General features: G+C 44.9%; 1 protein-coding gene across 7 annotated transcripts in view; it reads right to left on the minus strand.

Annotated features, from left to right (window-relative positions):
• LOC147125257 (serine/threonine-protein kinase PAK 3) overlaps positions 1-17,741 on the minus strand; it is a 249,801-nt gene that overhangs the window by 33,354 nt on the left and 198,706 nt on the right. For all 7 annotated transcript variants that reach the window (XM_085999975.1, XM_085999972.1, XM_085999946.1 and 4 more), the window contains 3 exons: positions 14,628-14,676; positions 11,948-12,060; positions 10,756-10,873 (listed from right to left, as the gene is read on the minus strand). In XM_085999975.1, coding sequence (XP_085856101.1) covers positions 10,756-10,873; positions 11,948-12,060; positions 14,628-14,676 — 280 coding nt within the window. The remainder of the gene's footprint in view (positions 1-10,755; positions 10,874-11,947; positions 12,061-14,627; positions 14,677-17,741) is intronic.

Consider the following 17,741-nt stretch of genomic DNA (forward strand, 5'->3'; position numbering starts at 1 on the left):
CTCTAGCCCACCGCAGCCCAGGAAGGATCAGTGTACTACCTCCCACCAGCCCGTTTAGCTGGGGAAACCACAGACTGGAGACCAAGCCTGGCCCTCGTTTTCGAGTTATTATTATTATTTTTCTTTTTTTCTGGCTTCGGCCTTCGTCTGAGAAATCGATCCCCTTGAGGTGCTGCCGAATTGCAGGTAAGTTCGTTTCTAACTCGTCACTACTGTTAGATCCGTGTGTTAATGGAGACACGGAATGCAGGAGTTGATTTAACAAGTGTTTACTGAACAAAGTCTGGAGGTGAACTAACAACACAAGACGCTACACAGGCTTATATACCCGAGTGGTCACTACTGGTACTACAGTATACAGGGGCTTCAAAAACATAGTTCCTCTTAAAGGTACATACACTACACTCTTCCCTTCCAACGGACGGAAGAAACCTCGCCATGGGCGGAAGAGACCTCCCCAGGACACCAACGCACCCTGGTTGCACATTGCACAGGGGGACACAAGCAAGGATGTCGTCAGGAGGACCAGGCTGCAGTGGCGCAAGCCTTTCAATGATCTCAGTGGATTACGAAATGTTACTGCAACATAGAAACATAGAAGATAGGAGCAGGAGTAGGCCATTCGGCCTCTCGAGCCTGCTCCGCCATTCAATGCGATCATGGCTGATCATCCAAATTCAGTACTCTGTCCCTGCCTTCTCCCCATACCCCTTGATCCCCTTAGCCTTAAGAAATATATCTAACTCCTTCTTGAATATATTTAATGTATTGGCCTCTACTGTCTTCTGTGGTAGAGAATGCCACAGGTTCACCACTCTGGGTGAAGAAATTCCTCCTCATTTCTGTCCTAAATGGCCTACCCCTTATCCTTAGACTGTGACTCCTGGTTCTGGACTCCCCGACCATTGGGAACATCCTTCCTGCATCTAGTCTGTCCAGTCCTGTCAGAATTTTATAAATTTCAATGAGGTCCCCTCTCATTCTTCTAAACTCCAGCGAGTACAAGCCCAATCGACCCAATCTCTCCTCATAAGTCATTCCTGCCATCCCAGGTATCAGTCTGGTGAATCTTCACTGCACTCCTTCCATGGCAAGAACATCCTTCCTCAGATAAGGCGACCAAAACTGCACACAATACTCAAGGTGTGGTCTCACCAAGGCCCCGTTATACTGCAGCAAGACATCCTTGTTCCTGTACTCAAACCCTCTCGCTACGAAGGCCAACATGCCATTTGCCTTCTTAACCGCCTGCTGCACCTGCATGCTTACCTTCAGCGACTGGTGCACAAGGACACCCAGGTCTCGTTGCACTTCCCCTTCTTCCAATCTATTGCCATTCAGGTAATAATCTGCCTGTTTTTGACACCGAAGTGGATAGCCTCGCATTTATCCATGTTATATTGCATCTGCCATGCTTTTGCCCAATCACCCAACCTGTCCAAATCATCCTGGAGTTTCTCGGCATCCTCCAAACAGCACACACACCCACCCAGCTTTGTGTCGTCTGCAAATTTGGAGATATTACATCTAGTTCCCTCGTCTAGATCATTAATATATATTGTGAATAGCTGGGGTCCAAGGACCGATCCCTGCGGTACCCCACTAGTCACTGCCTGCCACTCGGAAAAAGGCCCATTTATTCCAACTCTTTGCTTTGTCTGCCAACCAGTTCTCTATCCAAGTCAATACCTTGCCCCCAATCCCATGTGCCTTAACTTTACACGCTAATCTCTTATGCGGGACCTTATCGAAAGCCTTCTGAAAGTCCAAATACACCACATCCACTGGTTCTCCCTTATCTATTTTACCAGTTACATCCTCAAAAAATTCCAGTAGATTAGTCAAGCACGATTTACCTTTTGTAAATCCATGTTGACTTTGTCCAAAGCCACTCTCAACATCATCCTGCTGTGCCACTGATCACATCCCCATCACTCTGCCTTCCCTACCCTATTCCTGCACATCTTTACTCACACCAACTTACCTTGCACCTCCACCCATCCCTCTCTATCTACATTATCACTTCCCCATCTCACTAGTCACCCCTCACACTCACCCTCATCCTAGTGTAATCATACCAACTAACAAAACACAAGGGTAGGCAGTTGGGTGGTTTAGCCAATGTTCATGTGAAGTTTCTGGTAATGTGCTGTCAAACACTGAAACCTTTATTTTCAACACTTTGCATTCTTGGACAGATTTGTGTGCACCTTTGGAAGTGGCTGAGTGAGATGCAGTGAATGGTGAGAGGTAACGGTACCCACTGCAATGATGAGGAGTGTGAAAGGAATGGCTTGGACATTGTAGGGATGCTTTATGGTGTTGGTGTGGGGTGGTGCCAACCTGGCGCATCATGTGGCATCCAGGGTGTACGGCATCAAGTGAAGTAAATCTGGCCATGATGAGGCCATCCCTGGCCTCCCGGGCAGCAATGTGCTCGGGTGCTGATGCTCTGTGTCCTGTGCAGCATCAGTTGATTGCAGAGAAGGTTGGTGCTGATGTTGTTGCTGCTGGTGTTGGGGCTGATCGTGGTGGGATTCTGGGAACCAAGGTGAGATATTTTCAAGGGCACCGATGCTGATGAAATAGATGCCAGCTGAGGTTGAGATGACAGAAGCGATCTGTCAATGGTGAGAGAAGTTGTTCCAATGAGGTGGCACTGGATAGAGAGTTGGTTCCAAACACTTGCAAGCTGCAGAAAGCTCAAATATGTCTTCCAAATGCAGTAAGCAACAGTTTCTGAGCTTTGAAAGTGAACAGTTGTAACATGGGATCTTTCATACAACTTTGGCAGCTGTCAGGTGAATGCTGAATCCACTCACGACATGCTGAGCTGATATGCTCCCCGAGCAACTGGTAACCCGGGGCGGGGGGAGCACGTAAAATTGAAATGTAGGCTTAAAATAACAGTTAATTGGATGTTAACAACTCATTTAATGGTGTGAATTGCCTCCCCCGCCGCTTGGTGTCGGGTCTGTTCAGCGCCGACAGACCCGACACCTGGGAGACAAATCTTACTCAGGATTTGTAAAGATAGATGCACAGTGACATCATTTTGTCACTGCTCATGTGTGTGCTAAATGTGTACATATGTATATATACACATATTTTATTAAACATTGCTGGAAGATTAACTATATCCCACAAACAAACGCATCACAACAATTTTTCCTGCAGCTAATGCAGTGTGAACTTCCTGAGCAGAGAAAAGGTTGAGTTTTTGGAGTGCATTGTTGCTGGCTCTTCCTGGATCCAAGTGCACCAAAAAAACAGAAAGGAAGGTAATGCCCACGTTTACCAACTCCCCTGTGTTCAGCAAGTGTCATGAGTTCGCAAGTGTCATTGGTTTGCTGTCTGAAGATTGTGAATACTGATTGGATCCCTTCCTTTAGAAACAAAAATAAAAGAAATCCTCTCACAAAATAGTTTTGGTGCGAGATGGTGGTCTGAATGTGAGGCTGACTTGTGACTAAAAGGGGTGGAAATTGCAGTCGGAAATTGCGCCTCCGAACCGCAGGAAAACTCCGCACCTAACTGATTGCTCTGGACCTTCAAACACTCGCGTTCCTGGGCCTGCAGGCTGTGCCTGTGTAGAGGCCCACATATCCCAGGGGCGCAGGCGGTTCACAAGCGTCCCTGGGATCACATGGACCGGCCCAACCAATGACAAAGGGGGAATCCCACTAGGCTTATGGGGATTCCATTTACGTACAGAATCCTCATAAGCATAATAGGAAGCCCCTAAAAAACACAATTACACAACAGTTAAATAATTACAGGTTCAAAATTAATTAAAATACCATTTAAACATTTTAAATAAAAATTTAATTATTTGAAAAATAAATGTAAACATTTTTAAACGGGACAAAAATAACCTAAACTAATTTTAAATGTAAGGGACTGTTTAAATGATTAAAAAAAAGTTATTTTAACTTTTATTTAAACCCTTACGCTGGTAAAAGGAGGCCTTACGCCTGCTTTTACCAGGTGTAAGGGTTTGGTGGGTATTCACTGGGCAGTAGTTGGGCAACTCTGCGCCAGCGAGTGTCAATTTCCAGCGGATGCATACGATGTCAAGCAGAAACCTGACAGGTCGCAAGTTCCGGGGTTTCGCGCTTGCACATCGCGTGCGGAAACCTGGAATTTGCGGGGCTCTTACGATGGTGTATGCTGTGCGGACGCAGTCACAGGCCGCGTAAAATCTGGGCCAAAATCTTACAGCTTGGACTTGCCCAGTGATGATGGTCCCTTTAAATTGCAAGTTACTGTACAATTTAGACAGACTGGATTGAACAGCTACATTAAGCACAGTCTTAATTAGTGTCGTGTCACTGTCAGGTCAGTACTGCTTTTCGATTTAAGAAAACATAGTGGGGCTCTTTGTGTTGTGCAGATGAATTGAAAGAGCACCTATTTCAGCAGTTGTTCATTATCACTGCAGCTCGGGGGTACTCAGATGGTAAAAGACAAGGGGGTAAAAACTGAGTAGCGCCCCCTTGGGTCGCACGTCGTGCCGCGGTACTGCAGGCCTTTCTCCCCTTATTAAAGGAGAGGGGCCTTGCGCAGTGCGACCCGGGGCCCAGCTGGGCCACCAGGGATCGGAGTGCTGGCAAAACAGCTCGGCACTCAAGAGGAGTGCCGAGTTCACGGAGCGCAGCTGGCACTCCGCAGGGGGGGGCTGTTCAGGAGGCCGGGGATGGCAACGGGGGCAGGTGTTGGCAGGCGGCCAGGAACAAAAATGGCTGCCCGGCACCTCGCCTTTAATTAGTGCCGCCCCGGCCGCAGGTACGCCCCCCTGACCCCGTCGGACATAGTGTCCGGCGGTAAGTCAGGGGGCGCTACCGAAGATCGCGGCTGGGGCGCGAGCGGGGCGCTGCGCACGGCGATGATGTCATCGCCTGCGGCGCAGTGCTGCGAGGCGCTAACGGTTACCACCGCCACTAACCTCCCGCTGAATTTCACGGGAGGCGTTGGCGGCGCCGCGCCCGGGCGCTAGTTGCTTTGCGCCATTAGCGAATTTACCCCCAAGATTTTTCCAGATTTACCAGTCTGAAGCTGTAATATCCTAGCTATAAGCTGTTGAAAGTCAACTTTAAAGAAATATTCTCCATGGCCAGCCTCTACAATGGCCTTCGCTTTAAATATTTATACTATATTACGAAATTAAACATTTTTCCCCCGATCTCATCACGAGCTGAATGGTCTCCTAATTGGGGCCTTTATCTTTGTAGTGATACTGATGCGGTTAATAGCATAAATCGCTACTTTACCAGGTTCTTCACTCAACAACTTAGCACCTTCAATGTAGTAAAACGTCCCAAGGCGCTTCAGAGGAGCGTTATCAAACAAAGTTTGACACTGAGCCATATAAGGAGATATTAGGGCAGATGACCAAAAGCTTGGTCAAAGGGGTCGGTTTTCAGGAGCGTACGACAGGAGGGGTAAATAGAAAAGAAGAAAATAAAGGGGGAGAAAAAAGTAGACACAGAAATGATGGGCTTGGGTCCGGAGCGGCAGCCAAACTGCGCCATGAATGGACAGAGGGTAACTCAAGCTACATCGGCCTGGTTACGTAGCAAGATTAGGATCCAACCATGGTGCCTTCCTGCAAATACACCATGACACTTCATCAAAGTTTTGTTACAAATAAAGAAATCATTCCCCTTGGGTGTTTCATTTGTTTTTCCGTGGCTCGCAGAATTCCCTGCTAATTATTTTCACTGAAGCAGTGGGGGTTTGCTGGGAAGCAGTGGGAGTTTGCTGGGACGCAGTGGGAGTTTGCTGGGATGTAACTATATTGAAAATGCAGTGGGACATGAGTTTGTTCTAACTTAAGCTGGTCAATTTATGCTTAGCATTCCATCAGTTGAATTGCAAGAAAAGTGCATGAAATTGTGTTTTGCTGCAATGGTGGATTTAGAAATGTTTGAAGTGAATGTGAGCATTGAATGCACCATCCTTTGTAGGAGGGTTAATTTTTGACAGTACATTTCCTGCGTTTTATAGTCTACAAAAGGTAAATCATGCTTGACTAACCTACTGGAATTTTTTGAGGATGTAACTGGTAGAATAGATAAGGGAGAACCAGTGAATGTGGTGTATTTGGACTTTCAGAAGGCTTTCGATAAGGTCCCGCACAAGAGATTGGCGTGCAAAGTTAAAGCACATGGGATTGGGGGGCAAGGTACTGACTTGGATAGAGAACTGGTTGGCAGACAGGAAGCAAAGAGTTGGAATAAACGGGTCTTTTTCCGAGTGGCAGGCAGTGACTAGTGGGGTACCGCAGGGATCGGTGCTAGGACCCCAGCTATTCACAATATATATTAATGATCTAGGCGAGGGAACTAGATGTTATATCTCCAAGTTTGCAGATGACACAAAGCTGGGTGGGCGTGTGTGCTGTGAGGAGGATGCTGAGAAACTCCAGTATGATTTGGACAGGTTGGGTGATTGGGCAGATGCATGGCAGATGCAGTATAATGTGGATAAATGCGAGGTTATCCACTTTGGTGGCAAAAACAGGAAGACAGATTATTATCTAAACGGCAATAGATTGGGAAAAGGGGAAGTACAACAAGACCTGGGTGTCCTTGTGCACCAGTCGCTGAAGGTAAACATGCAGGTGCAGCAGGCGGTTAAGAAGGCAAACGGTATGTTGGCCTTCATAGCGAGAGGATTCGAATACAGGAGCAAGGATGTCTTGCTGCAGTTGTATAGGGCCTTGGTGAGACCACACCTTGAGTATTGTGTGCAGTTTTGGTCGCCTTATCTGAGGAAGGATGTTCTTGCCATGGAGGGAGTGCAGCGAAGATTCACCAGACTGATACCTGGGATGGCAGGAATGACGTATGGAGAGAGATTGGGTCGATTAGGCTTATATTCGCTAGAGTTTAGAAGAATGAGAGGGGACCTCATTGAAACTTATAAAATTCTAACAGGACTAGACAGACTAGATGCAGGAAGGATGTTCCCAATGGCGGGGGAGTCCAGAACCAGGGGTCACAGTCTAAGGATAAGGGGTAAGCCATTTAGGACTGAGATGAGGAGGAATTTCTTCACCCAGCGAGTGGTGAACCTGTGGAATTCTCTACCACAGAAGGCAGTTGAGGCCAACTTATTAAATATATTCAAGAAGGAGTTAGATATATTTCTTAAGGCTAAAGGGATCAAGGGATATGGGGAGAAAGCAGGGACAGGGTACTGAATTTGGATGATCAGCCATGATCTCAGTAAATGGCGGAACAGGCTCGAGGGGCCGAATGGCCTACTCCTGCTCCTAGCTTATGTTACTCTATGTTACCCTTGTGCTTTGGGACAGCTTGTAAACATGGGCATTTCACTGACTGTATGAAATGTATTATGATCATTTTAGAAAAACAAACAGCAAGAAGCAAAACATAACAGAGTCCAGGCACCAGAAGAGATGCAAAATTAAACTAACAGAGCATACGTATATATTATTTATTTCTTCCATTTGGCTGAATGTTTGTCAATGAAATGGTAATTAAAGACAATCGTTATGTCCCAGTTGCGACCAGTCCAATGTGGTCCAAACACACCACTGGCTGCCCTCAAGAGCTGACCTTTTAGAGGATTCACATCGGTAGAACAATTTATTGATGCAAAATGCATACTTCACAGAACATTTCTTCCCAGGTGTATATCAGGTAGGTCAATTTGAAGATTTAAAATTTTTGTATCGTAGTTCCCATGGCAACTGCAGTTTTGGGAAAGCTCACTTACATCTCCACAGGGCTATCACATCCTACACACTCACTCTAACCTGCTGGTTAAAAATGCTCTTATAGCAGAATATGTGCAGCCAACAGCACAGCAAAGCACCAAGGATTGTGCTGCATAATGATTTTTAGTTAGTTCAAGCAATTCAATTTCTTCATGTGTTCCTTACCTTCCACTGCCTCCTGACTGCAATTACATATAACTTTGTGGCCTTTATCTGGGGCTTTACTGCAAAGACTGCTCTTGATCAAAGGTAGGAAGCTTAAACCTTTGATAGTTTACCGGGTCTTCCATTTGAAAAGTTACATGCTAAATTATTAATGATGCTAAAATATAAAAAGTGAAACAAACTAGTCTTCCCTAAATTAAGGAATTAACAGGTGGTGTGTGAGGACAAGGTGGGTGGGGAAGTCATGGCTCAACGAGGGAGACAGGGTTGATTGGGCAAACAGCATCCATGAAGGGATACTTGGACTTTGCATGAAGTGAGCTTAACAGCCTTCTCTTGCTCTGGATTTCCTTATGCTCTTATACAATAGCGCACACGCATTAAGTGCTCTCTAGTTTAGAGGAGAAACCGGAGTAAAAATAAGGTACTTTATTGTTAATGTGAATTAGGAGATAGGAAACCCCTGGTCTCCTTTCAGAACATGAATTTCTACATATCATTATCAAAATCTCTTGGTTACTTTAACAGAAGTCTGCACAGAAATAACTTAGATAAAATTTTGCGTAACTTATTTCACACAAACCTTACCTGTAATGTTAAGCACATCAGCTCATGGGTGACAATTCCAGTGGCCAACTCCCTCTGCCCAGACCCAAACGCCAATGAACATTTTGATGCCTTTCTCCCTAGTATTTTCAAATTGTGAAGTAAGAACAATCTAGCACGGGGAGCGGATGCTGCTTGCCCAAGTCAACCCGTTCTCCCTCGTTGAGCCATGGCTCCTCCCCCTGTCCTGCTGAACATGGAACCACGTGAAATGGCAGCAAAGGCCCTGGCACAAGTTCATTATAAATTGAGCACAGGAGTCATAGAGTCATAATGGCAGAGGAGGCCGCCATTTGGCCCATCGAGTCCATGCCGACTCTCTGTAGAGCAATCCAGTCAGTCCCATTCCCCCGCTCTATCCCCATAGCCCTGCAAGTTTATCCAGTCTCCCTTTGAAAACATTGATCATCTCCGTTGCCATCACTTCCGTCAGCAGCGAGTTCCAAGTCCTCACCACTCACTGCATAAATAAGTTTTTCCTCACATCCCCCCTGTATCTCTTGCCCAAAACCTTAAATCTGTGTCCCCTCGTCCTTGTACCATCAACTAGTGGGAACAGCCTTTCCCCATCTAGCCTATCCAAACCCATCATTATCTTGTACACTTCTATCAAATCACCCCTCAACCTCCTTCGCTCTAATGAAAACAAATCCAGCTTCTCCAACCTGTCCTTGTAGCTAAGATCCCCCATCCCCGGAACCATTCTGGTAAATCTCCTCTGCACCCTCTCAAGGGCCTTCACATCCTTGCTAAAGTGTGTGGTGACCAGAACTGGACGCAATACTCCAGTTGTGGCCTAACCAGCGCTTTATAAAGATTCAACATAGTTTCTTTACTTTTGTACTCAATACCTCTATTTATGAAGCCCAAGATCCCATATGCTTTGTTAACCACTCTCTCAATATGTCCTGCCACCTTCAGGGACCTATGCACATTAACTCCCAGGTCCCTCTGTCCCTGCACACTCTTTAAAACTGTGCCATCGAGTGTATATTGCCTTTGTTCCTTCTGCCAAAATGCATCACTTCACACTTCTCTGTATTGAATTCCATCTGCCACTTGTCTGCCCATTCTGCTAGCCTTTCTATGTCCTGTTGCAGTCAATTGATATCATCCTCACTGTTTGCCACACCCCCAAGTTTGGTGTCATCGGCAAATTTAGAAATTCTACTCTATTCCAATATCCAGGTCATTTATATATATCAAAAAAAGCAGTGGCCCCAGCACTGACCCTTGAGGAATACCACTGTTTACCATCCTCCAGTCTGAAAAACAGCCATTTACCACAACTCGCTGTTTTCTGTCCTTAAGCCAATTCCTTATCCGAGCTGTCACTGACCCACCTATTCCATGAGCCTCAATTTTGTTAACCACCCTTCTATGTGGTACTTTGTCAAACGCCTTCCGAAAATCCACGTAGACAAAATCCATTGCATTCCCTTCATCAATCCTCTCTGTTACTTCATCAAAAAATTCAATTAGATTAGTCAAACACGATCTTCCTTTTACAAACCCGTGTTGGCTTTCCTTAATTAGCTTAAATTTCTCCAAATGCCCGTTAATTTTTTCCATGATTATTGTTTCTAAAACTTTACCCACCACTGATGTTAAACTGACCGGCCTGTAGTTACTAGGATTGTCCTTACACCCTTTCTTGAACAATGGTGTCACATTTGCCACTTTCCAATCCCCAGGCACCTCCCCCGCACCTAGGGAAGATTGGAAAATTATGGCAAGCGCTTCCGCTATCTCTTCCCCAATTCCCTTAGCAACCTGGGATGCAAGCCATCTAGACCAGGCGACTTGTCCACTCTAAGCATACCCTTTCTAGTACATCCTGTCTATCAATTTTCACCCTTCCATTCCTTCTACCTTTTTCACTTCTACCGATATTTTGTCAGCATCCACCTCCTTAGTAAACACCGATACAAAGTACTCAGAGTATTCTAGCCTTGCCCAGTACATCTAAGCATATATCACCTAGAGGTTTATATGGAAGCGGCTTGGATCTGGCTCCACACTGATTGGCCACTGCCACTGCCGAGTTAAAAAGCTGATTGCCTGTGTAACAACATTTTTAACATGTCAGTTGAGACCCCCCTTTTCTCAACTGTGATGGACCCTCACAGTTGGATGGGCCACGCAACATATTTTTATAAACCGTATAATCCTCGGAGGCTCCACTGCAGCCAATTTGCCAAACATTTACAGTGGAGTGCGATGCGCTATATTGCACTTACCTCCCGGCACACCGCGGCTATTTGGCCTTCATCCATGCAGGTCTCTGTGACTACATCTGTCAAGGAACCCCCAGCCAGATATTCCATAACTACCCAGAGTTCATCCCCTACAAGATAACTGACACAAAAAAACAGTAAGAACCTCATTAAAAGAAATTCATTTAAAAATCAATTATGGCCAAATCTCACGGTGGCCCAATTTCACAGACACAGCATGAGAAGCAGCAAGATCCAGCTTTGTGTCTCCATATTGAGAGGACAGGCTGTCATCAAACAATGTAGAGCTGAGGACTGGCACAACTACTCCCAGACATGAGCTCCCAATCTCAGGGCGAACAATTAGAGCACGATGCACAGAAGGTATCAGGCAATTTCCCCCTCTCCAAATATAAGAGGAAAGTTAACAATAATTGGAGAGCAATCTGATCTTGAAAATGACCACCTCAGCCTTGCTTTCCCATCACAGGTGCACGGATGGTGCAAGAGTGTCTTTTCAGGAATATCTGTGGATCATTCAGAATAGACTGGTAATGGGAACCTATGTGTATTTCCGAGTTTAAAAACCTCTAGAGAATGGGAAAACACAGATCTGCTGCCATCAAGCATCCATGGCCACACAGTACTTGTTTAACTCGGCTTCGCACAGATATACCGGAAGCTTCATGTTTCACCCCCTGTAGGTGTCATTACCATATTTTACACAGGGCTGCCTGAGGTTTCCTATGAACACAGCTTAGTGCGTTTCTGTGGGTTCCCTCCATCTTTGCAGAAACACAGACTAATGCACCTTTGTGGAGTCCTTGTCCTTCCCCCAAGGCTCAGCTGCCACCATAGCGCGATATAAATGCATTCATCCTGAAGTGATTCCTTTGCTGTTATTTTCAGCTACACCGGTGTTACTTTGTAGTCTTACCAATCTTACCTGGCATTCTCCAGTGTGAGCCGAGCTGTGCATAGGGTTGCCAGCTCTCCAGGATTGTCCTGGAGTTTCCAGGAATTAAAAATTAATCTGGACACTGCTGCGGGAGAACCATCATAGGGGCATCAAAAAGAAGTGTTTTTTCCCCCCATTTGGATGTGGGGGAAAATAGGCTGTTGGACTGTTGGAAGCAGGACCTCGTGTGATGAAAACCTCCAGGAATGCGTCCAACCAGAGTTGGCAACCCGAGTCGTGCGCGTGTTTAAGACTCACCTGTCTAAATAGTTCACGATGTTTGCATTTTTATTTTCCCTCATGACAAGGATTTCATTTATAATCAGCTCCTTTTTGGGCTGCTGCTGTAGATTCATCTGCTTGATTGCCACCTGCAATTAGATTCAGTTGAAGTCAGAGGTCTGTGAAATCTTGCCTTGATAAAAATGTTTATTTAGAAAAATGTAATTAAAAAAAAATAACATCGAGCTCAGTGGGTGGCTGCACCATCTGATGTGGTGCTGCTGAGCCACAGACCAGGAAGGTCCCAGCTCTGATCCATGGTCTGTGTTGAGTTACATGACCTTAGTCGGAGTTGCGGTGCAGCATTAGAATTGGCTATGGGAAGGCAAAATAAACCAGGATTCCTATTTTTGCTTGTAATCCAGCAGCTTCTGCTGCAAAGAAGTTGTAGATGCTGAGAGGTTGTTTCCCCTGGCTGGAGAGTTTAGAACTAGGGGGCTCAGGATAAGGGGTCGGCCATTTAAGACCGAGATGAGGAGGAATTTTGTCATTCGGAGGGTTGTGAATCTTTGGAATTCTCTACCCCAAAGGGCTGTGGATGCTGAGTCGTTGAGTATATTCAAGGCTGAGATAGATAGATATTTGGACTCCAGGGGAATCAAGGCATATGGAGATCGGGCAGGAAAGTGGAGTTGAGGTAAAAGATCAGCCATGATTTTATTGAATGGCGGAGCAGGATCGAAGGGGCCGTATGGCCTACTCCTGCTCCTAATACTTATGCTGCAAAGTGTGCACAATAGGAGGTCGGGTGAGAAAACGATGGCGTTCGATTTCAATGACCCCGCCACACTCAAGGTCAAAATAGGCAAATAAAAACCGTCTTGGCTAACACATGAGGTACGTTTGGTTTTCATAGAGAATCAATCGATTCATGAATGAAGCAATTCCAGCACGAGTATAGTAGTAATAATAGCGATGCAGAGGCCTCCACTTCGCGGGGGTGAGTCCGCTATTGCTTTGTGTTATTGCCTGCCTGAATTGGCTATGTTTCAAACAATGCGCACGGACCTGGAAGGAATTAGGAGCAACTCAATGAAGAAAGTAAATGCCTTATTTGGGTTTTCTATTCTTCTCTCTTCACCAATTTCCTCCCCTCTCCACAAAAAAACCCTACACAAAGAGCGAGAGTACACGAAGAGTGTGCATACTGCTTCTTTAATAAAACAGGTATTGCATAACACTCAAACATTAATACCAATAATAAAACCTCCCCCTCCCCGATCTTCAACAATTCCCATCAAGATAAAAGCCCCAGGGGTAAACTTCACTGTCAGATGGTGAATGTGCTGAACTGGAAATCAATTTAAATGCAATAGTCAGACGGCTGTCAGCTTCAGAGTTCAAAATGTCAAACAGATGCCATGAATATGGAAAGGACACAAAGCTCCTCAGGAGAAATGTATGCAGAATGTTCTGGTAATTGTTTAGAACCAGCCTACAAAAATGCAAGTCAGCAAAGAAAGGGGTGACAGAGCTGCACCATGATGGAAAATATTACTCAGGTAATGAAGGCAGAGGGAGGACATCAGTCAGTCTCATTGATATTGAATGTTTATTCCAGATGCAAGTGTTGGTAGATTGGGACAAATTCTGAGGAGGGAATTTTAACCCTAAAAAATGGGTGGGTTTGGAGCGAGGGGGTAGTTAAATTGTTAAAAATGGGATTCCCGACCTGATCCCACCTCCAACCCGCCCACATCCGGTTTTAACGGGGGCAGGACAGGGGGGGGGGGGGGGTGGGGGGAGAAAGGGGGATTTTAAATAATATAATGAGGCCACAAGCCTCTTTTTTAACCTCTATTCTGTTTTTAACTGCATGTGGACGGGTTTCACACAATTCGTGAAACCTGGCAGTTGCAGCAATACAGAGACTGCTGGGTCCAGGAGGTAAGTGGCGGTATATCTACCTCCTGGATCCAGGGTCCCTGCCTAATCCACCCCCAGTGATCGGAGCCCCCTCACTAGGTCTTCGATTGCCTTCCCAGGCCTCCCCCCACCCACTAATGATGCTCAGGCCGGCCACGATGCTCGGGCGGTCAGCCACAACCCGCCTTCTTCCACAAAATTCCGGCCCGAATATCTGCAAAACGTCCAAACAGTGATCCCATCTGAGAAAACGGTGCTGCACATTAATCACCAGACACTTTACCAGCTTGCAACTACGCAGTACAAATGTGACAATTTTATAAATCAAGCAAAAAGTTTGCTTCTACGTTCGTTCAATGTAGGCAGCTGCAAGGTGCGACTCGTAAAAGGAAGTGGCAATTAAAATAAAACTGGCTCTCCTGCCTGGTAGCTTGACATATTGCACAATGTTTGCAGTGCTTCTTTCTGAAGGTCTAGTAAGACTCTTGTATTAGGTTACACAGAGGGTATTTTTATAAGGTTTTAGATTGGAGAGGGAAACTATAAAAATATGCATGTTACACAAGAGACTGTGGCACAATGAGAGATACACTATACACAGGGTGTTGTGTAAGGCATCCTAGTATAATAGACTGTGTAGCAGCATTATATACAGAGACCATTACACAAGCATTAATGCAAGAGTGTATTACAGGGAGACTACCACACTTCACAAATGAAAAATAAGCACTGTAAGGGCAAATTATTTGATGCATCTTATTGAAGGCAACTTGTAAGGACCAGGACTCACCTCTTGCCCAGTGGCAATGTCTATTGCTGTGTACACAGTGCCTGATGCTCTAAAGAAATGAAGCAGAACAGGAGTTATCAGCATGTTCAGTACCAACAGTTCCTGTAGAGATGGCTCACATAGCAGTGCGGCACAGACTTTACCCGGTGAGGAATTTCAAGCCCAGCATCAAAAGGACACAACTAGATCCAACAAACACAAGCAAAAAGGTGCAATACAAAGTGCGAGACTGGTTTCTGCTGGGAACAGTCCCTAATGCTGCATTTATATTGAATCTACCAAATTCAGCTGCATTACTAGCTCCAGCTCGGAAGCAGGCTGCAACTTCAATTCTGCTGCCTAACAGTTAAATATAAATGTTTAGAAAGTTTACGCAGTATCTTACTTGACTTCCGGTGGATTTAATCCCAGATTGACATTGTGCACTCAATGCAGTGCAAGACTACCCCCTTCAATGGTCTCTCTGAAGTGAGAGTCAATTCATATGTGGGTGGGTTCAATTAAATTTGAGGGTATATTTTCCTACGGTTGTTAATATGAGCATCAGGGAAAATAGTTTCAGACTTGCACTGGCATTTTCACCCACATTAGCATTCTGAAGGAAATATTATACACCATTGGATAGAGATAAGATTTTTGAGAGGATGAGAGTTAAAGAAAAAGGAACATTTAACGGAGCTTAAATGTAAGTCAGCAATAACTAGGGTGGTGCACACAAAACAGCTCTCAAACGAGTCCAAAGCTACTTGAATTTTAACCTTGAGCACTAAACTGGCTTTGGAAACAAAGCAGTTGGAATCATTTCCACTGCGGCTCACCAATGGAACCTTTGTATCTCTGCTCTGGAAAAGGAAAAGCACAAGCGAGATCAGATAGGAGACTTTAACCCTGGACGAAGCAGCGCTGACTGATTCGGGAGTTTTCAGAATGACACACCCTCCAGAACTGCATGTCCCAAAACCTGCCACATTAGCTGTTCAGGCAAGTTTGCGCAGAGGAAATTGCTATGCACAATCATTAGTGAAGCAGAATTTTTATATTAATTTAGAAAAAAATTGAAAGATGAAGATAATTTGTGCCACGAAGCACGATGAGGTCAGCATGACATCGGTCATCCATTAGCATTTTGAATACAGAGAATTACACAGCACAGCTCGCAGGACAACATTGAGGAGGATTTTGTTTGTTGTTTAAAATTACTGGGAAAGAACAACCCTATCATTACAACTTTATTTCAAGACCAGACTTAAATATGAAATATTATTCAGTACAAGTTTACATACAATATCAGCAAAAAATGATTTGCTGAAACACGAAGATGAATGTTATTCCAAAAGGTAGAAAGCTTTCTGTTCTCAAAGGGTTGAATATTCTTTAGACTTTGAATGAAGAAGCATCAGTCCTGCCTTTTACAGTGTGGCTTCATAAAAGGAAAGATACAGTCTTCTCAGCATTTAATCAATCTCAACCCTTTGCTTGATTTCAAGAGTAGTAATTGACTCAGACTATTATCAATGACATTTAACGAGTCAGCATGAAAGGTTGCTTTTTAAAAAATAAAAGGGTTCTTTTTCTCTCCTTCCTCTTTCGGGATCTTTCCACTCCACTCACCCTCCACAGACAAAAGTTCAGGACGGGTGGGAGGGCTCAGCCAGGAGGTGCAGGGCAGAAGACTGGGATGTCTTGCCTCCTCACAGAAACATGAATGGGATCAGAATTACAGGCAATTGGACACAAGTGAAGCAGGTTGCACAGACTGAAGGCGCAATTAATTAGAATTCTAGACCATGAGCTACACAGGGGAGGGGCAGACATGTCTTTAACTAAATAGATTGAGAAAGATTATACTAAAGAGCAACAATTAAGCCCAGTGTGCTTAGGTCCAAAAAAGTAGTGTGAAAAAAATTACATTTAGAAATGGGAGTGCGCAAAATGTTTCAATTATGGGCTACTAAATTAATGCCAGTGTCACAAACTTCAGGTCTGCACTAGGTATACTCTCGGGTTCAACATCACTGATCACTCCTGTAAGTAATCCTGTGTCCTCTACAAACCGGACATTACCTTTACTCCCCAATATCTAGTCAAATGATAATATGACCTGGAGTCTGTAGCCATAAGACCCCTGATTGAGTGTACTGGATACTGTGATCTCGCATGTGCCGCCATGTGTATTTCTCCTATGTTTCAGAAGACAGACTAATAAACACTCCAGTGAGATGAAGTCAAATGTAAACCAACAAACATATACTATATCAATGAACAGAACACAGTTTTTCAGTAAGACTCAATCAATTCACTATTTTCAGATCATAAAAATAACAAAGTACACAACTACTGTTTTTAACACTATTAATGGGCTCACTTTATAAGTCTGCGATCCCTGAACTGACCGGCACACCTTGCTTTCAGAGGCTGCATGTGTATATACCTCAGCCTATAACCTTATGGCTTCCCTCACTGACTGGAGAGAAAGTCAGTGCGTTCTGCCTCTTCCAGAGGAAGATTGACCTCTGGCCATTCCCTCAGCTCTCTGCGTCAAGAATTGGTTCGTGGAGCTGCCAATACAATCTACCACCTTGAATGAGGAACTTCCTCCGTAGGTTTGGGAGCCGCAGCAATAACATTGTCTATTTAGCTAAGCCCTCTGCTCAGCGTCTCTGAATAAAACCCATTCTAACATTAATGGCTTGAGTATCTCTAGGAGGTGTTGGCTGACCCCGTATTGTCTCAAACTGATCTGCTGTGCGGGAACACATAATCCTTAGCTAACTGGTGCTCCAAATAATTTGGGCTAGAAATTTGGTATCGCCCTGGTTGGAGTGCTAAATTTAAAAAAAGTTTCTGACCTCCCGCTAAATTGATTGTTAGTGCTCTCGGAAAGAACCGGAGTGCTAAATCAAGCGCTAATCACCTAACTTAGGGTGTTACACACAGAGGGCGGGGCGCTACCCGCAGAGCGATAACCAATTTCAGGTGCACGCCAATCGAGACTCATCATTCACACTGGCTCCTTCCAGTTCTTAAAGGGGAGGTTCAATCATTCTGCACAACCTCATTCTCAACATTGCTGGCTCTGAAGGTGACCTCCAAGCAACTCAACAGCTACACCTC

Source organism: Somniosus microcephalus, chromosome 1 (assembly GCF_052327205.1).
Source record: "Somniosus microcephalus isolate GS21.2 chromosome 1, FLI_Smic_1.0, whole genome shotgun sequence".
Lineage (NCBI taxonomy): Eukaryota > Metazoa > Chordata > Chondrichthyes > Squaliformes > Somniosidae > Somniosus > Somniosus microcephalus.